This window comes from Lampetra fluviatilis, chromosome 19, assembly GCF_964198595.1.
Source record: "Lampetra fluviatilis chromosome 19, kcLamFluv1.1, whole genome shotgun sequence".
In the NCBI taxonomy this organism is placed as follows: Eukaryota; Metazoa; Chordata; class Hyperoartia; order Petromyzontiformes; family Petromyzontidae; genus Lampetra; species Lampetra fluviatilis.
Genome location: NC_136293.1, coordinates 8,588,623 through 8,609,174, shown reverse-complemented (window position 1 = coordinate 8,609,174; position 20,552 = coordinate 8,588,623). Strand labels below are relative to the sequence as shown.

General features: G+C 53.3%; 1 protein-coding gene across 1 annotated transcript in view; it reads right to left on the bottom strand.

Annotated features, from left to right (window-relative positions):
• LOC144937616 (neuronal membrane glycoprotein M6-b-like) overlaps positions 1 to 20,137 on the bottom strand; it is a 29,716-nt gene extending 9,579 nt beyond the window's left edge. The window contains exons 1-3 of the mRNA XM_078864954.1: positions 19,879 to 20,137; positions 3,271 to 3,475; positions 497 to 656 (exon numbers count right to left, since the gene is read on the bottom strand). Coding sequence (XP_078721080.1) covers positions 497 to 656; positions 3,271 to 3,475; positions 19,879 to 19,882 — 369 coding nt within the window. The 5' untranslated portion in view covers positions 19,883 to 20,137. The remainder of the gene's footprint in view (positions 1 to 496; positions 657 to 3,270; positions 3,476 to 19,878) is intronic.
• Between the last annotated feature and the right edge of the window lie 415 nt (positions 20,138 to 20,552).

Sequence of the window (20,552 nt, the reverse complement as noted above, 5' to 3'; positions counted from 1 at the left end):
CTCATCAGCACCACCATCACCGCTGGTGATTGCGACCAACGTTTTCAGGCGATTTGCAGAATTGTGAAGTCTTCGTACTCAGATTGTGAATGTGTGTGAGTTTAATCTCAAACACACCGGTGTGCTGAAGTAGTCATTCATTTGCTCGTTTTATTTACGTGACAAACTTTACTAATTGGCTGTCGGGTGGTGGGGGGTTAACGACACATTTATATTTACGCGATCTAACCCCCAATAAAACCTTTATTATGCCTACGCGTTAAACCAGTGTTCTTCACTTTCAGAGGGTGGCCACACGTCGGTGTGAGGGCCGCTACAAATTTTAAACCATTGGGTTGGACAGCGCGATGACGGGGGGTGTTTTCATATTCGTGCATTGTTGGGGGCCGCACCAAAGTCCACCTGGGGCCGCCGGCGGCCCACGGTCCTTGCAATGAAGAACAACACTGGGTGAAGTATAGACGGGGGAGTGGGTGGGGGGTGAGGCGTTAGGTACCCAGCCGCTGACGCAGGTGGCGCACGCGGACGCGCCGCTACCCCCGCTGTAGGAGCGGCGGCGAGCGCGCGTGGAGGCGGCGCCCTCGCACAGCAGCACGGCGCCGTAGAGGCAGAAGGCCCCGGCCAGGCCGTAGAGCACGTAACGCAGCACGTCCATCCTGCGGGACACACGCACGGCCCGCATCACGACGTGGGACGCGCGGGACACACGCACGGCCCGCATCACGACGTGGGACGCGCGGGACACACGCACGGCCCGCATCACGACGTGGGACGCGCGGGACACACGCACGGCCCGCATCACGACGTGGGACGCGCGGGACACACGCACGGCCCGCATCACGACGTGGGACGCGCGGGACACACGCACGGCCCGCATCACGACGTGGGACGCGCGGGACACACGCACGGCCCGCATCACGACGGGGGACGCGTGGGACACACGCACGGCCCGCATCACGACGGGGGACGCGTGGGACACACGCACAGCCCGCTTCACGACGGGGGACGCGCGGGACACACGCACAGCCCGCTTCACGACGTGGGACGCGCGGGACACACGCACAGCCCGCTTCACGACGGGGGACGCGCGGGACACACGCACAGCCCGCTTCACGACGTGGGACGCGTGGGACACACGCACAGCCCGCTTCACGACGGGGGACGCGTGGGACACACGCACAGCCCGCTTCACGACGTGGGACGCGCGGGACACACGCACAGCCCGCTTCACGACGGGGGACGTGCGGGACACACGCACAGCCCGCTTCACGACGTGGGACGCGCGGGACACACGCACAGCCCGCTTCACGACGGGGGACGCGTGGGACACACGCACAGCCCGCTTCACGACGTGGGACGCGTGGGACACACGCACAGCCCGCTTCACGACGTGGGACGCGCGGGACACACGCACAGCCCGCTTCACGACGGGGGACGCGTGGGACACACGCACAGCCCGCTTCACGACGTGGGACGCGCGGGACACACGCACAGCCCGCTTCACGACGGGGGACGTGCGGGACACACGCACAGCCCGCTTCACGACGTGGGACGCGCGGGACACACGCACAGCCCGCTTCACGACGGGGGACGCGTGGGACACACGCACAGCCCGCTTCACGACGGGGGACGCGCGGGACACACGCACAGCCCGCTTCACGACGTGGGTCACAGGACGCGCGGGCATCACGGCAGATGTGCGGCGGCGGTGGCGGTGGGGCCGGTGGTGGTTGGTGGTGGCTACGTTGCTTGGGGGAGCGGTAGCGTAGCGGTTAGTGCGCTGCGCTACCCGAGTTCGGTTCTCGCTCACTGCCGCCGACACCAGTGGCGATTATCTGAACTGGTCCTGGGCCACCCCTAGGTTCGCTCTGCCTCAAATGAGTACCTGGTGCGATGCGTAAATCTTGCCGCTGGGGAGACAAAGGCGGTCGGGCGTGCTGCTATCCACCCACCCCAGTGCCTGCGCAAGTGGACTAATCGCTGTCCGTTTATTCCATCTGAACGGGGAGATACAGCGTTGCCCCCTCGCACATATGGGTTTTTTTTCCGGGTGCTCCGGTGCCCTCCCACTCGTAAAATAAACACTCACCATTAATTGGCTGAAAAAATTTTACAAGAAAAAAAATCCTATGAGTCGGTGTGGCTTTCCCTGGAAAAATAAGTAAATTATGATGGTGACATCACGATACCAGATTCATAACGCGGGTGGCATCGCGGCCTTGTATTAGCGCGTTCGCAGCTCGTTGCAGAGGTTAACGGTTTGAATTGATTCTTAATGCGGTGCGTATTAGCCACGATAATACTACGTGGCATTCAAACACCGTGGACTTTCAAGATCCCGTGACGAGTGTGCCAACGTCATGGTGCAAATTTGCCATATTTGAAAATTAACACCGCAAATGACTCAGTTGAGATTATACATGGCAGCAATCATCGCCCCCTGCTCGCAAACTAATACCCCGGGTCACTCTTGCAAATGAGACTCATTCTGGTCTCTTGAGTTCGCACCTGGTTAAATAAACTTCACTTGAAACAACATCACAAGAGACAGCACACCAAATTACATCGTACACTTTTCCGCAGCACTATATGCGATGTCATCATTACGTACTATCATCATCTTCCAGGATAGTCACTTTTCACCATGATCATGTATCATCAATAGCACTACCACCCTTTCCATGATGCGACACCACCACGATCACCACAACTCCTTCCCCCCCCTACACAACGAGGGGTGTCGCGATGGTGAGATGTTAACTACCTTGCCTGGTATACAGGAGGTTGGAGGTTCGACCTCGACCTTGACGCCTGCTGAATATTTGGAGTTTGCATATTCTCTTCTTAGGTTTTTTCGGTAAAGTCACGTAGAAAGTAAAATAAAATAAAAACAAAAATCACGACGTTTCGGAGGCAACACAAGTCTCCGTCATCAGGTGGGACCGTCACAGCCAGATTAGCTGTATCAAGTGAGGCAATGATTCAAGATGTAATCCCTTAAAAGTCGAGTGGATTTTTCCCCACCGGTTTTTTTCTAGTTCTCCGTTTTTTCCCCTCCACATTCAAAAGCATGCGTCTAGAGTATTTGGTCGCGATAAAATTCCACGTGATAAGCCACTTCGTTAGCTATCATTTGTGGCCAGGTGACTTCCGAAAAATAACTATATAGCTCAGTGGGCCTTCATCATCATCATCATCACTGGGCCTTACGCCTTACCTAGTAAAATAGAAAATAGTTTCTAGTTCATAGTTTACAACCGCTGCTCTCACAGTTTTCCGATCCCTCTCCGCTCCCCATCCTCCCCTCCGTCGTCCGTGGGGTAGGCGAAGCGGTGGCGGAGCAGTTCCTCGGTGGTGCCGAGGGCCTGGTGACCCGCCCCGCAGAACAGCCCCACGCCGGCCAGGCACACGACGGTGGCGAGCAGCGAGCCGCACGGCGTGGCGCCCACGCAGCGCGAGCAGCGGCGGCGGCACCCTGCGCACACACAAAAGGGCAGAAGGTGCCCCCCCCCCCCCCTGCATCGTGAGAGCACAGCAGAGGTCGCAAATGGGTTTTGATTCTTTACCCGTACCCGGCCGCACCAGGGTCACAAACGGGTACCTTTTTTGTGGATTTGTTTTTTTTCTGAATGGGGAGGGAAAAACTAGAGGAGCAAAATGCACATGACCACGGGGGGAAAATGCAAACTACTAATATACAGTAGCAGACATCGTCAGGGTGGGGATCGAACCCACGACCTGCTAGGCGTGGAAGTTAACATCTCCTAGTCACCGCTGTGCCCCAGAGGTCGCAATCGGGTACCCGATACCCGTATCCTACCCGATACCCGGCTACCCGTACCCGGCCGTCGCGTACTTTCAGATGCGCTTCTGCGGCCGTCTGGAACACTCTTCCTTCTGAAATTTGGAAGCCACTGGGAGCTGTACACTTTTCACTCATCTAAATTTAAAACTAATTTATTAGAACTGCTTTTTGTGTTTAGTTGTCCACACCCCCCCTCCCCCCGCATCTCCGATTAACACGGTTGGCTATGTACAGTGCAAAAAAGATCAACATACATACACGCATAGTAGCCTCGACAGACTTTTGGGGCAAGTGACATGCGCGAGTAGCACCTGTGAAGGCCGGCTGCACGGCACACGAGAGCGGTGGTGTGGCCAGCTGAGGTGGGACAAAGTCATTGTTATGCAAGTCACAAGTAAGTCTCAAGTCTTTGCTCTCGAGTCCCGAGTCAAGTCGAGTCAAAGATGAGGCAAGTCCAAGTCGAGTCTGAAGTCATCAAAATCATGACTCGAGTCTGACTCGAGTCCAAGTCGCATGACTCGAGTCCACACCTCTGAGGTGGGACAAAGTCATTGTTATGCAAGTCACAAGTAAGTCTCAAGTCTTTGCTCTCGAGTCCCGAGTCAAGTCGAGTCAAAGATGAGGCAAGTCCAAGTCGAGTCTGAAGTCATCAAAATCATGACTCGAGTCTGACTCGAGTCCAAGTCGCATGACTCGAGTCCACACCTCTGGTGGCCAGCACCATGCCCGGCCGAGCCTTGTCTTGCGGGTGGTGATGTTTACACATCGCAGCAGGTACTCATTTGAGGCTGAGTCGACCTAGGGGAGGCCCACGACTGTGAGATGTGATAATCCAACGTGAATGTGACTGGTCATTCCGTGTGGTTGGCTACATTTTTTTAAGGGTCACCAATAGAGAGACCTCCACCAAGTCACCCCTCGACTCAACTCCCTGGTCCCAGCAGCCTCCTCGATTGCTCATGCCAGCAGCGTAGAAGATCTGCATTTGGTTCTCCGGTCATGACCACACCGGGCGCTCTCATGGCCTCGCCACTGTCGAACCACCCTCCACGTGGACCATCTTTCAGTTCCGCACGGATGGATTTAGCTAGCTCTGGGAGGAAATTCTGCGCGCAAGCTTTTCTCAGCAATCCCATCGTTGCGCGTGCTGGAGCCTGGGCCTGCATTGTCGTTGCTGAAACGCCACTCGCTCCCTTTATTCGGAGCCCACGGCGATACTAACGAACCTTCAATCTGTCCCCCCCAACAACAAGGCACAATAGGAAGTTCGAGTGACGGTTTGTTGATTTTTGTTCCTGTCTCAAGAAACTGCCATCATTACCTTTCTGGCAGAAGGTGGTGGTGTGGGGGGCGGGGGACCTGGAGAATCCAGATTATTGAATCTTATCTTTGGCAACAACTGTCTGACACTGCACAGTTAGAGATGCAAGTTTCATCGGAGGCCATAATTGGGAGACAAAAAATGCACGAGGCACGAAAACAATGTTAATCTGTTTGCTTCCTCCATTAACACTTTCAGAAACCCAACCGGGCGCGCGTAATTTCCAAAATTTCAACTTGTCACGGGTTATTAATTGAACTGTTTCCCACACGTGTCGCTGCGACTCCTGATATGTGCATGATTCCCGCTCGCCTGTCGTCTAAAATTAACCCCACTGGCTGCACGAGCGAGCCACGGCCGGTGCCTAAGCATCAATTGGCCAGCCACCAATTATGTCGTAAACGAACACGCTCGCATCTAGTGCCGGATTATCCTCGTAGCAAAAGTAGCTACACACGCTACGGGCCCCGCACTTTCAAGGGCCCCGCGCTAGATGCTTTCAAGTTGTTCTATTACTATAGTACTATACCGCCTTCAACTTTTACGAACGACTGGGTGTTTAAAGTTAGCGATTTGTCGTAATATCTGGCTGTGTAGCAAATGAAAACATACAATTACTTTACTATGCAAGTTAAAAATGTGTGTTTTAATATTTGTGTTTTTTTTATTTAGAGCCCCTTTATAACGTATCCTACAGGCCCCGCACTAGCTTCATCCAGCACTGCTCGCATCCACCGTCGACTTGTGTCGCCCCCCCCCCCCTGCCGCGATTCGTGTAGTCAGTTGCCCCGTCAGCCACACTGCAGCTTCTCGTTCGTCCACGGAGTTCGCTTCTTTCGTGGCACCCTCCGAGAGCCGCGGGGACGATAATGACGGCTCGCTGATTCTCTCATCCGTGCAAAGGGCGCCGCCAACTCTCTGATTCACTGTGTAACAAAAACATTTTTTTTCTCCCTGGGTAGTAAGTGTCATTTTCTAATTGCTTATGCCTCAAAAGTACAGAAAATGGCTATGATTCCCCACAAACTTTGCTTTTGTGACCAGGACACAAAAGCAGGTTAATCATTAATCCACTGCATTAATAACGCTGTGTAACAAATTTATTTATTTTTTGTTGCTGGGTAGTAAGTGTCATTTCCTAACCAGGACAGTGATATTTTGAAGTTTACCTATTTTCAATGAGAAAACGTGTGCATTTGTGTCATTCCTTCACGTAAAGTCCTGGTCACAACAACAAAGTTTGTGTGGAATAATAGCCATTTTCTATACTTTTGAGTCATAAGCAATTAGAAAATGACACTTACTACACAGGAACAAAACGTGTTACATCGTGTAACGATTCACCTGGCGTCCACCATTGCAGCACGCGTGTTGCACCAGGGTCATTGCTCCCATCGACTGCGTTAATGCTCAATGAAATCCCCACTCGCATCGGTTTTTACAAGCAACGCTCCAGATGACAAAGCATTTGGTGATAGCTATTGATGTGCGATGAAGAGGGGCCATTGCCCGAAACGTCGGCTATTATGTTTCCTTTCAAGGTCACAGTAGTGTTATTGATGAACGGGTTGAGTTTTGTTTGTTGTTAGCTGTGCCCCAGAATAATGTTGTTGTCCGAGTAATGTCATCCTTTAGATGTGACACTGTGTGAGTGAAATGTGAGGTAAAATCCATCACCCTGAAGTTCAATTAATTGCTCTCCAGTCTCTAAGCCTGTGGGGTCTGCAACACATTCCTGCGGAGGGAACTGGTAGGGACGTTGGGTTGCTCGGTCAATGGCCAGGGGCAACGGCGGCGTGGTGTATTCCGCAAATATGCCCGACTGTGAGGGCGGGCACAAGCCGGCGTGAGTAGGTTAAACGTTGAGTTTTATAAGGGCACCACGGGGTGACCAGCCCCTCCCCACCCAGCCCCATCCCTCCCACCCCCCACCCAGCCCCATCCTCCCCACCCAGCCCCTTCCCACCCTCCCCTCTCCACCCAGCCCCACCCCTCCCATTTTTGGACGCACGACGGACGGACACAATAATCCCCTGTGGGCTGGTGGAACCAGGTGGTTCCTACCAGTATTAACTGAAGCTTTGCATTGTAACTGCACCGTTACATTGAACCACTGCTCAACACTCGGTGCTACTGTGCAAAAAAAACATGGTCTTACAAACCCCAGAAGGTTTATCAGTGAGAATCTTTAAAAAAACGTTACTCTGTTTAAAAAGAAAAAGTGCTCTTTAATATTCCGAAAAAAAACCCCCAAAGATTATAGATTGTGGTTTAGCGGAATTAGTGCACTTTATATGCAATATTGAATGCCCCCTCATTGGCTCCGGGGATCACGTAGCCCGCTCCTTCACATACACACAACACATCACCTCAACACATTAGGTGCTTGCTAACAACACTTGCCCCTACAGCCTGTTACAGGCTACACGGGGGATCTTTGTCTTTGTTGTGTCTGTAGATGCTTGCTAACAGCACTTGCCCCTACAACCTGTTACAGGCTACACGGGGGATCTTTGTCTTTGCTGTATGTCTGTAGGTGCTCGCTAACAGCACTTGCCCCTACAGCCTGTCACAGGCTACACGGGAGATCTTTGTCTTTGTTGTATGTCTGTAGGTGCTTGCTAACAGCACTTGCCCCTACAGCCTGTTACAGGCTACACGGGGGGGGGGGGGTCTTCATCTTTGTGCGAGCAACGACGACACGAGAGAGACGTGTCTATGTGTGTCTGTCTGTGTATGTGTCTGTCTATGTGTGTGTCTGTCTGTGTGTCTGTCTGTGCGTGTGTCTGTCTGTGTGTGTCTGTCTGTGTGTCTGTCTGTGTGTCTGTCTGTGGGTGTGTCTGTCTATGTGTGTGTCTGTCTGTGTGTCTGTCTGTGTGTGTGTGTCTGTGTGTGTGTCTGTCTATGTGTGTGTCTGTCTATGTGTGTGTCTGTCTGTGTGTGTGTGTCTGTCTGTGTGTGTGTCTGTCTGTGTGTGTGTCTGTCTGTGTGTGTGCTTGCTCCTCATACCCAACGCCTCCTCCTCTTCGCTCGCGATGCTCGCTGCCATGTCCACTCGCCTCCTCTTCCGCTGACTTTCTCGCGATTACCCCGTCGATTGGTGCCGATGCTGCTGCTGCTGATGGGTTGATGGCCGATGTTGATGATCAAGACGACGATGACGACGATGATGATAATGCCCTGATTTATTTAGTTGTGGTCAGCCTCCCTTCTATCTCAGATTGTTATTACGACCGTCGTTTTCCCGTGTTTTCCTATAATGTACAGGACTAAAGTTGTACGCGTTACGAACCCCTCTATCGTAAGAGATGTAAATTAATCGCTGCTCGGGTTAGCGTCTGCATGCACCGGCTTTCCATCACGACGTCTCATACAGAATAACACTCCACGGCGCTTACTCAATCCACTGCGAGATGAAGGGCCTCCCCCACCGTTGTGTGTGTCACGGGGGGGGCTTGGGGGGTTGGAGGGTTAATTGTCCATACTTCACCACGCTGGTCGCTGCGGTGTTGGCAGAGAAGGGAGGCGGATGCGGCGATACGGGACCGGCTCAGATATAACTCGCCGCTGACGTTAGCCGCGTTTCGTGTGCCGGTGGATCGAACTCAGGTTGGAGGGGTTTTCGCAGCGCGGCTGCGCTAACCGCTGCGCCACCGCTCCGCCGCTGATCCAACAACAACAAAGTCGTCGTGGACGTTGTTAGGAACATCCAAGGACGTCGACGATTGTCGCGGCTTGGACGAGACCCGAGTTACTCTCGCCTATGATTTGTAGCAACCTCCGAGACTGACGTCCCCCGCATAACGTCAACTCGACGACTGCGAAACCCGACTTTAGACTCGCAAAGCAACGACGAGAATATGAACGATGAGATTTTGATGATGATGATGATGACGACGGTGGTGGTGATGAAGAGCGAGTCGATTCGTGTCCACGTCAACAGCTGGGACGAGTGGAGAAAATGCGTTGTCTCCCGAGTTTGTCTGTCTCCCAGTGTCTGTCTGTCGCTCCCTGCCTCTCTCTCTCTGTTTTTCTGTCTGTCTGTCTCACTGTCTCAAACTCACCGTGTCTCTCTCTCTGTCTTTCTGTCTGTCTCACTGCCTCAAGCTCACCGTCTCTCTCTCATTGTCACCAGTCTGTCTGTCTCACTGTCGCGGTTTCTGATCGCGTTGCTTTCAGCTGAGCGATGCTGATGATGCTGCCGCCTTTAATCTGCTCCTGACGACGATGATACAATTATTTTTATACTGATGATGATTATGATGAATACTACGTTTGTTTTAAGGTTGCTCTGTCTCTCCGCCCTGCGTGTCACAGTTGCTTCGAAGGAATTAATTAATGAAGGCTGGAATTGAGGGTCTCTTCACAGAAGAGCCCTCATTATTGATCACGGAAAAGCCTCGTGCATCGGGGGACGGAGGCTTAGTGAGGTTTCTTTTTTTTTGGGCGGGGGGTTGAGTTTGTCAAGCCAGGGGTTAGTGACAGTTATTTCATTTTCGCCAATATTATCGTCATCAAAACACTGTCACTACCACCATCATCAAACCACTACATCGTGATCAACACCACCACCACAATCATCATCAACAACACCATCGTTATCAACACTACCACTACTAACTATATTGTCATCATCATCAGACCACTACATCGCAATCAACACCACTACCACTACCATCAACACCACCTTCATCAACACCACCAGCCACCACCACTATGTTGTCGTCATCATCATCAAATCCACTAACATCAATCTTCAACATCGACTAAGCCGCTATCATCAACCACCACCCACACGACCCTCATCAAATCATCGTCGTTGTCATTGCAATCATCATCATCATTACCTCCGGGGTCGGTAAACTTGCAACTGGTTAGAGGGAAGTCAACATCGATTTGCCGTTGTTGACTTCGTTGTACATCGCCGCGCTCATGATTACATTGGGGCTCTGACTTAGAAGTCACTCAAAGACAAAACTTCTCACACGCACGCAGATACACAACAACAATAGCCGCTCTTTGCCGACTCAGTGACGGTGACGTTACCACAGCGCTTGAGCAGCGCTTGTGCCAGGCGAGGTGCACTTTAAGGCCATCACGTGAAGTGAGGAAGGCTTGGCTGGTAGGATAGGTCACGGGGCTGACCCGAGTGCCACATCCACTTACACACGACAGCGATGACACCGGTGTCACACACCAAAAAACTCCTAGGTTCGATTCCTGCCTCGGCCGACTTTTTGTGTGGAATTTATATGTTCTCCCCGTGTTCTGCATCGGTTTCCTCTGGCTTCTCTCATTTCCTCCCATCGCTATAATTATTTTTTAAATCGCCACAATTATAACTGGCATTGACCAGAAACATCACGACGTTCAAATATCACCTGCAAATTTACTCAATTGAGATTCCACATAGCAGCAACATCGCCACCCCTTGCCCCTACTCTGAAAACTTGGCAAGACACTTCTGAAAGGGAGCCTTGAGACTCGGTGATTGGTTGATGGGTAAACTAGCGTAACAACCATCATAATAGTACACACGCATGTACCAAAGACCCCCAGTGTAGGCAGTGTGTTGGGGAAAGTGCTGCTAGTGAGAGATCATGTGGCAACGTCCCACACCTGACCGCTTTTGTCTCCCCAAATGCTGGCGTTTTAAACACATTAAAGGCTGAAATCAACTTACGGGAGACCCATCATCGGCTCAGATGTCACTCGCCACTGCCGTTAACAGCGAGTGGGAATCGAACTCGGGATTCTGTGGTCGTATCCCAGTGCGCGCTAACCACTGTGCCACCCCTCTTTACACATGCACACGCTATATCGCACAAAACACACACACAAAACACCCCACAGCACCTGCGCCAGGCTAGGTGCACAATTGAGGAGGCCCACACACAGGTACATACGCAAACACATCACCCCCCACTGCGGCGCGCGCGCGCGTGCGTGCGTGAGTACAAGCGTCGCTTTAGCCACCCCCCACCCGCGCAGCGATGTGATTGCCGGAGTTGGCGCGCGTCCCGGGTGTGAAGGCTGGACGCTTGCACGCGCCTCTTTAGGGCAAAAAAAAAGTGCTACATAGCAGAGCGGAGGAACACAAGAGCGGAGGAACACAGGGAGCTTTGTGATGCCGCACGCTCTCTCGCTCCAGAAACCCGTGAGTCCATGCCAGCAAGAGCTATCCCTGGCTCTCTCCCTCGCCCTGTCTCTCTCTCTCTCTCTCACTGCCTCGCCCTGTCTCTCTGTCTCTCTCTCACTGCCTCGCCCTGTCTCTCTGTCTCGCTGTGTCTCACCGATTCTCTCAATCTCAATGTTGCCCCCTCTGCGTCTCTCCACGAATGTGTATTTGTGCCTCTGTACCAGGCTCCCTATCTCTCTTCGTGGCTGTCTGTCTCTCCCTCCATCTATATGTACATGAGCATCTATCTGTCTCTGTGCCCTTGCGCGTGTCTCTCACTGTGTCTCTGTTCCTCGTGTGTCTACCGTCTGTCCACTCTGTTGTCTGTCCCCAATACGCCTATCTCCCTGACTTCTCTCCCCTATCATTGATTTGCCTCTCTTTATTGTCTCTCTGTATCGTTGTTTCTCCGTGTCTTCGGCGTGTGTCTGTATGACTCTGTGTCTCTGTCTCTAACTCCCCCGTGTCTATCTCTGCACCCCACCCCTCCCTTCTCGCTCTCTCTCTCTGCTTTTCTCTCTCCCCCCTTTGCACTCTCACCCACAGTGGCGTAGCGTAGCGCGGTTGGCATGGGCCCTGGCGAACGGAATGAAATGCCACCACCGCCACGCCGTACAACCCCCCTCCCCTCGTCGTATCCCTCCGGCTCACGGTCCCTGTGCAGTTGCACCGCCTGCACACCCGATAGCTACCCATCTCCTAACCTGCCTACCCACAATGTCACCCTCTGCATGTTGCCACTCTTCCATCACCACCTCCTCTCTGGCTTTCCTCTCTTCATCTCCATCATCATGAGCAATGGTCAGGGGTCGGCAAATTTCTGCTCCGGAGCTATTAAAGTACTGCTTCGTGGCGTTATTTATTAATGACCGCCGCCGTCTCGTATTCACGTGATATATTGAGTTTTTTATATAGAATTCGAAAAAGTGGCTGCTGCTATTTTGATTCCAGACCCCTTGCCATGGTCTATCTACTGCTGGATGAAAGCCTAACTCGAGTCGGCACCATCCCTCTGCGATGCCACAATCCGTCTGCCTCGCTTCAAATGCCCATGAGCGGGACCCAATCGTACAGTCACGAAAGCTTCAAATCTGGGATCCAATCGCTTCATCTCACACACGCGGTCATCAGATAGAGACGCTAACCATTGACTTCCTGACCGATGGAATTTCCTAAAATTGTTCTGGAAGGGGGATAAGAATCACATTTGGAACAATTGCAGTCGAGTTCCATTATTATATTTAGAAAAGTGCGAACACTCACGTTTCCAATGCAATGTTTGAGTTCGTTATTTTGAAGCTAGTCCCATTACATGTTGATATCAGGAGGTTTTCAAGAACGCCGATTGTAAATCTTACAAAGACATCGTCGTGGCGATTGTGCCATGCTAGGTCCGTTTGCAGGTCACGCGCACTGGCAAAGGCTCGCTGGCAGGAGGGGGTCACGGCGTGACCCTTAACAGACTGTTGGGGCAATCAGTGGCGTGGCCGATTTACCACAACCGGTCGCATTTGCCTCCCCAGTGCGGAAGTTCACACACAGCACACATACTCGTTTAATGCTGAGTCGACTTAGGGGAGTCCCAGCACATGATCAGATATCACTCGCCATTGTTTTCTATTTGTCAGCAATTGAACCCAGATGGCCGTGATTGTAGCAGAGTTGCGCGAACCGCTGCACCACCGCTCCCCACCTACGTACTGTACTTACATAGATATCCTTAACAGACTTTTAGTGGCAAGTGCTGATCGCTAGCACCTATGAAGGCCGATAGGCCCACCAGGGGGTGGGTGGCCAGCACCGTGCTTGGCCGCCTTTGTTTCCCTTGTGGCGATGTTTACACATCGCACCAGGTACTCGTCTGAGGCTGAGTGGACCTAGAGGAAACCCAGGACCGGTTCGGATAATCCTGTCCCTCGTTTGAGCCTGGCTAGTAGAGTACTTTGAATGGCGAGTGGCGAGATGTTAACTACCTCGCCCGGTATACAGGAGGTTATGGGTTTAACCCCGACCCTGACGCCTGCTGTATATTTGGAAGACTATCCGAACCGGTCCTGTCGGTGACCGTGAGCGGGATTCGTTACTGTGATCACTGGGTTTCGTAACGCGCCGATCTCACACGAAGACAAAGACACACGTACACAAATGCCTAATTAGGTCCCGAGGAGCAAACGCTGTTAGCGAACGCCTATTGAGACCAGGCACGGTACACGAGGGGGCGGTGCATATCCCGCGCCACGACCCGCACACACTCATTACTATTCTCTCTGCTGCTCTCCCACGCGCCTCTCTCGCACTCTCACCCCCTCTCCCTTGCCCCGTTTGTATCTCTTCCAAACATTTTTTCTCACTCCCCTTTTCACTCACTCTCTCTCTCACTCACTCTCTCTGTCTGTCTGTCTGTCTCACACTCTCTCTGTCTGTCTGTCGTCTAACTCTCTCTCTGTCGCTCTGTGTGACTCCTCCCCCCCCCACTCGATCCTTCTCCCTCCCCCCACCCCTCTCTATAGCAATCTCTCCATCAGTCGTTACATTTCACATCCTTTTAGAGTCAACAACATGGACAAATCATGCCCGAATCTGTCTCAAAACTCACGACTCCCCCCACCCCTTCGTTATCTCTGCTCTACGAAGGACCATCGCCCGAAACGTCATCTCACGTGTACCTTTTGTCAAATCCACTGCTGGATGAAGGACTCCCAACGCACTGGCGGTGGTCATACAGATGATTTGACCATACTTCACCACGTGGCCAGTGCGAGTTGGTGAACACGGGAAGCATAGATACCGACAGCGTGGAAGTGCAGTACAACAATTCAAGTTGATGCAGCGCCCTCTGCTGCCCATCACGTAGCCCCTGAAACCCCATGACATCCTGATTGTGCACGTGCTATTACGAAGGGCCATTGCACGAAACGTCACCGACTTGATGTTTGCTCGCAATGCCACAGTGTTATTGACGAATGTGTTGAGTTTTCTCTGCTGTTGCTGTTGTTGTTTGTGCGTAGTGGCCGCCCATCCAAATGCTGTCCAGGTTAAAAAAAAATCCCTACTTAGCTTCCGAGATTTGCCAGGATCGGGCACATTCCGGGTGACTCGCTTCATCGGCCAGAATCATTCTGGGAACTGCGTTCCGGGCCCTTCCATACGAGATGAAGCACTGGGCGTTATTCCACAAAGACACAAGTACACAAAGGATCCCCCTTATAGCCTGAACCAACTTTTGGGGCAAGTGCTGTTCGCGACCACTTATGAAGGCCGGCACGGCACACGAGGGAGTGGGTGGCCAGCACTACGCCCGGCCGCCTTTGTCTCCCCTGTGGCGATGTTTACACATCACACCAGGTACTCATTCGAGGCTGAGTCGACCTAGCGGAGGCTCGGGACCGGTTCAGATAATTGTCACTGGTGGTGACCGTGAGCGGGAATCGGACTCGGGTAGGCCGGGTTCATAGGGCAGCGCGCTAACCGCTACACTGGTCCTGGGCCTCCCCTAGGTCGACTCAGCCTTAAATGAGTACCTCGTGCGGTGTGTCAACATCGCCGCTCGGGAGACAAAGGCGACCGGGGCGTGGTGTTGGCCACCCACCCCCTCGTGTGCCGTGCCTGCCTTCATAGCTCCTACTCGCTAACAGCACTTGCCCCAGCAGTCTATGAAGGCTACACGGGGGATCTTTGTGTGTGTGTGTTTGTGGCAACGTAACGGAGCCCAGGTGTTACCCGTTGGGCCCTCTCCTGGTATAAATAAAAGCCATCTGACCATCTATTTCTCTGTTGATCAGTCTATGAGTGTATCCAACCCTGTCTTTCTTTAGATCTATTCGTCCATGTACACTATGTGTCTACCTGCCTGTCATGTATCTATCTCTCTATCATTAGCCTATCTTCCTATGCTGTGTATCTCTATCACTTTTGAATACATCTATCGATTCTGAATGGCTCCCCTGTCTCCGCTACCTCTTCTGCTGAATACATGGATATCCTGCCTCTTAGAGCTCAGCTGAATACAAATCTCCCTCGAATATCTCTCTCTCTCCTATCACTCATCTTTCTCATGGCGAAACAGTGTCCCGACGTCATCCTCCAGCCTCAATCTCTCCGCTCTCTTATCCTCTCTGCCTCAACACACGGACCCCCCCCTCCCCTCTCCCTTTGTATCTCCTTAACTATCTCCGTGTTTCTCGCCTTAGCTCTCTGACTGTGTCCCTCCTGTCTCTGAATCCGTCTGGCTGTCTCTTTCTCGCTGTCTCTCCGTGAGCCTGTCCATCTCCGTGTCTGTCTCCCTCGCTCGCTCGCTGTCTGCCCCTGTGTGCCTCTGTCAGTCTATCTCTCTCGAACTATTTGCGTAGTGTCTGTTGCTCTCTCTCTCTCTGTATATATCTGTATGTATGTGCCTCTCGTCTCTCTCTCTCTCTGACTGCCTCTCCGTCTCTTTCTCTCTATCCCTCTATGTGTCCCCCCTCGCTGCCTCTCCCCATACCTCTCTTTCTCTACCCATGCCTCTCTCTCCCTGTCCCACTCCCTCTCCCGATGCCCCTCTCTCTGCGTCTCTGTGTGTCTCTCCCCATGCCTCTCTCTGGTCCTCTCTCTCTCCCCATGCCTCTCTCTCTGTCTCTCCCCATGCCTCTCTCTCCCTGTCCCACTCCCTCTCCCCATGCATCTCTCTCTGTGTGTCTCTCCCCATGCCTCTCTCTGGCCCCTCTCTCTCTCTGCTCCCCACTGCGCCGTGCACGTGCCCCGCATGCGTGATCAGTCGCGCGCTCAGCGATGCCTCCCAACGCAACCGCGCTCCTAGAGTTCTTATAAAGGGTGAGGGTGGGGGGGTGAATGTAAGGGGTGGGGGTGAGGGGTGGGGGTGAGGGGTGGGGGTGAGGGGTGGGGGTGAGGGGTGGGGGGTGAGGGGTGGGGGGTGAGGGGTGGGGGTGAGGGTTTCGGGGTGAGGGATGAATGAGGGTGGGGGTGGGGTGGGGGTCAGGGTGTCGGGGTGAGGGATGGATGTGAGAGGTGGGGGTGAGGATGTAGGGGTGAGGGATGGAATTGGGAGGTGGTGTGTGGGGGTGAGGGGTGAGGGGTGGGGGTGGGGATGTAGGGGTGAGGGATGGAAGTGAGAGGTGCTGGGTGGGGGTGGGGGTGAGAGGTTAGGATGGTAATGGTGGGTGGTGGTGAGGGTTCGTGCAAGAATGGTGTTGTGGGTATTTTTTGCACGTGTGTGTACTCTGCCACACGAGTTTGATTCCCGTTTGCGGGAACTAGCCATGAACCTCCCTGAGGTCGACTCAGCCTCAAAAGAGTACCCAAGGCGATGTGTAAACATCGTCACGAGGAAGTTAAAGGCGGTGGGGCGTGGTGCTGGCCACCCATCTCCTCGTGCTTCGTGCCGGCTTTCATCGGTGCTGCGCGCTAACAGCACTTGCCCCAACAGTCTGTTAAGGCTACACGGGGGGTCTTTTTCTTTGTTGTGCCGGCGACCTGAGTTCGATCCCCGTTCACGGTCAACACCGGTGACGATTATCTGAACCGGTCCTGGGCCTCCCCTAGATTGACTCAAACTCGAATGAGCACCTGGTGCGGTGTGTAAACATCGCCACTGGGGAGACAAAGGCGGCCGGGCGCGGTGCTGGCCACCCACCCCCTCGCGTGCCGTGCCGGCCTTCATAGCTGTTCGCTAACAGCACTTGCCCCAACAGTCTGTTAAGGCTATACGGGGGATCTTTGTCTTTGTGGGTACGTGCCCCTCGTGCCAACCTTAATTGGAACTCGTTAACGGCACTTGCCCCAACACTATACGGGGCATCTTTGTACGTGTGCACGCGTGTGTGTGTGCTTGTGGGGAGCGGTGGCGTAATGGTTAGCGCACTACGCAGCCTTAACTGAGTTGTACCTGGTGCAGCGGGTAAACAACAGCACTGGGGAGACAAAGGCGGTCGGGCGTGGTGCTGTCCACCCACCCCCTTCATTTGATGCCCCGGCCTTCACAGGTGCTCGCTCACAGCCCTTGCCCCAACGATCAATTCAGGCTACACAGGGTGGTGATCTTTATCTTTGTATCAGTGTGGGGTGCGTGGACGAAGTGTCTTACACGAGAGGGCTCAAATGTGGAAGCACAACAGCTTCGTTGCTGTTTTGACCGTGATGACAGCATAGTCAATAAGCACACGGAGAACCCGGGAGCGAGAGTGAGAGCAGAGAGAGAGGGGGGGGGGAGAATGCCTGACACAAGGGGACACACACACAGAGACGCCGACACACAGAGCTTGCTTGCGCCCTAAACTAAACACCCCCTGCCAACGCATTAAACCCGCAACAGCGCCCCAATTGTTCTGCGTGTCTCGCGCCTACGAGCAAACCATCCGGAACCCGCCTGACCTCCCCCCCCCCGTCAAAAGCTCAGCAGGTTTTGAGCCTGGCTAGTACAGTACTTTCAATGGCTGTTGGCGAGATGTTAACTACCTCGCCTGGTGTACAGGCGGTTGTGGGTTCGACCCCGACCCTGACGCCTGCTGTGTATTTAGAGTTTGCGCGTCTCTCTCTCTCCCCGTGGTGGTGGCGTGGATTTTTCTCCGGGTCCTCTGGTTTGCACCCTCCACATTTAGACTCAACATGCGTTTCAGAGTATTTGGCTGCTATAAATTTCCATCTGATAAGCCACTTCGTTGAACTATCATTTGTGGCCAGGTCGCTTCTGAAAAGCGACGTAGCTCAGTGGGCCTTGCCTGGCAAAATAAAAATAGTTTTCTAGTTTTAGTCTTTTGTCGGTTTGGGTTTGCGAGCTGGCCAGTAAATGGCAAGTGCAAAAAATGATTCTTGAATCCATCTGTGCGGAACTTTGACTCTTGCCACCACCCCCGCCCCCCATATGTATGGATGTGTGCGAGTTGGGATTTCTTCGGGATCTCCGGCGTTTTCCCGCATGAAGGCACATTCTTATTCGAGATAGAATTGGCCCAAACATCTCACAATCTTAATGGAGCAGGAGCCACGTGAAAAGAGGGCATTGAGACTCGGCGAGGCACTGCCGCAAAGGCAATTGACACTGGGAGGCCAAACAAGTGTCGGTTCTGAACAGATCAAGGGGGTATGTCACCATGGAGGCTTTACCCACGCCACATCGGTCATGGGGGTTGTTTGACCATACTTCCCCACGATTAGTGCGTGTTGATGAAGTGGTGGGTGAGCGCGCGGGTGGGTGGGCTACGGGGGAGGGAGGCGGTGGTGCTGACGGGATGGGGTTCAGTCACCGCTCGCCACTAACGTTAGCCGTGACCGGCGAGAAATTGGAAGGGAGGAGCGTACGTACGAAAATAGTCCATGCGCAGGTCTCCCGTACTGGGGGGGTCTACGGCTCATGAGCCATAAATACCCGCTCTGCCATCCTCCCCCGTACGTGCGTCAAGAGTCCCCCATCCGTCGCCGATGTATACGCCTCTTCTGATATGTCTGGCTGATGCTGCTGCTGTCGTTGTTGTTGATGTGGTTGAAGTGGTTGTTGTTGTTGTTGTGGTAAATATGTTCATAAACACGCGCGCGTATTAATGTATTTTTTGTTTTTTACATTCTCACCGACTCCCAGAACTATTTTAATCAGGAGGGTCCTGCTACATGGGAGATGTTTGGCCAATTTCATTTAAATTCGAGATGCCACATGATCTCACTCGTGATGTTGTTGTCGTCGTCATCATCGTTGTTCTATAATCACACTTTGATCCTGCCACATCGGAATGTTCGGCCAATTCCGTTCAACAATCGTTTTGGCTTCAACCAGCGAACCCGCAGGAACCCCGACGCTCAAAAACTCCGCACAGACCGATTCAATAATTCCATTGCACAGTTACTGCCATCACCGTAGCCACCTCGCAGCTCCGAGCAGTGGCCGGGCAGTCTCCCATCGAAGACGGCTGCTATTGTGTAACAACAACAACAACAATGGTGACGTCACCTCTCTGAGCTACGAAAGCCTCGCTCGAGTCTCGCGATGCTTTCCGCAGGAGGCTCCTGCGGAAAGTTCATTGGCTAATTCCCTTCGAGTCGGGTGCTGACGCTGCTGATGCTGTTGTTGTCGCAGCATCCCGCGCCTGCTTTGCCCTCCTAATCTCTGCCGATCCCTCGACATACGCACTCCTAGCCCACCACAGCTCCCCCAAGCCCCATCCACCCACCTCCCCCACCCACAAATCAATTGCGTTAATTGCTCTAATGTAAACACGTGCATCAAGGCCCCCCCCCACCACCGCCCGAGCCGTGCCGTGTGTCAAGTTCACGGCCTCTAATTACCACCACGTCCGTCAATGAACACGGCACCTCTTGTATTGTGTACACACATACAGTATATACATGTACTACAACAACAACAGCAGCAGCAGTGTCATCCGAAAATCATTTATTGTCTTCACACCAGCAACGCTTTTCTTTAGAACTGTTTTTTTGCGTTTAGTTGCGTTGTCATTCCCCCGCACCTCCGATTAAAACGGTCGGCTACGTACGGCGCGAAAGAAGTTCAGCGTGCGTACACACATTGCAAAGATGGCAAGAGCAAACCGATCATGCGTGTGCAACGCACTGCGCTCTGCCACTCACCCATGACGCTGTAAGTCCACTCGGAAGATGCGAAGTTGCTGCTGCTGCGGTTGTAGGTGGCGGTGGTGGTGGTTGTTATGGGGCAGTGCGTGAAGAAAAGAGACACGCAGAGACAGAGAGAGAGAGGGAGAGAGAGAGAGGGCTGTGTGTGTGTGAGAGAGAGAGAGCGCGGCGCTCCGAGCAGCTTTGTGCACGGAATAGCCAAGCGCGTGGTCGCGTCCTGGCGCTTCCGAGCAAGCGAACGTGACTTGGTTTGGAAAAAATGTTTGGTTCTGAGGAGGGAGGGGAAGGAGAGAGAGGGAGAGTTATAAGGAGGGTGGGTGGGTGAGAGGGAGACGGAGAGAGACGCACGGGGGGGGGGTTGTATGGGGAGAGATGGAGGGAGGGTGGGAATGGGTGAGAGGGAGGATTGAAGTGATGATTGTTGGATAGATGGACGGTGGGTGAGAGGAATGGGAGAGATATGGGAGAGTTAGAGAAGGAGAGGGATAAGGAGACAGAGAGAAACACACGGTGGGGGGGGGGGGTGAGAGATTGGTGGATTTAAGGGATGGATGGAGGGGGGATGGCAACAGATTAAAGGGATCGAGGGAGAGTGGTAATTGAGGAGAGGGATGGAGGGAGAATGAGAGGCAGGGTGGAGAGGATGGATTGCGACTGGCAGGGTGGTTGTG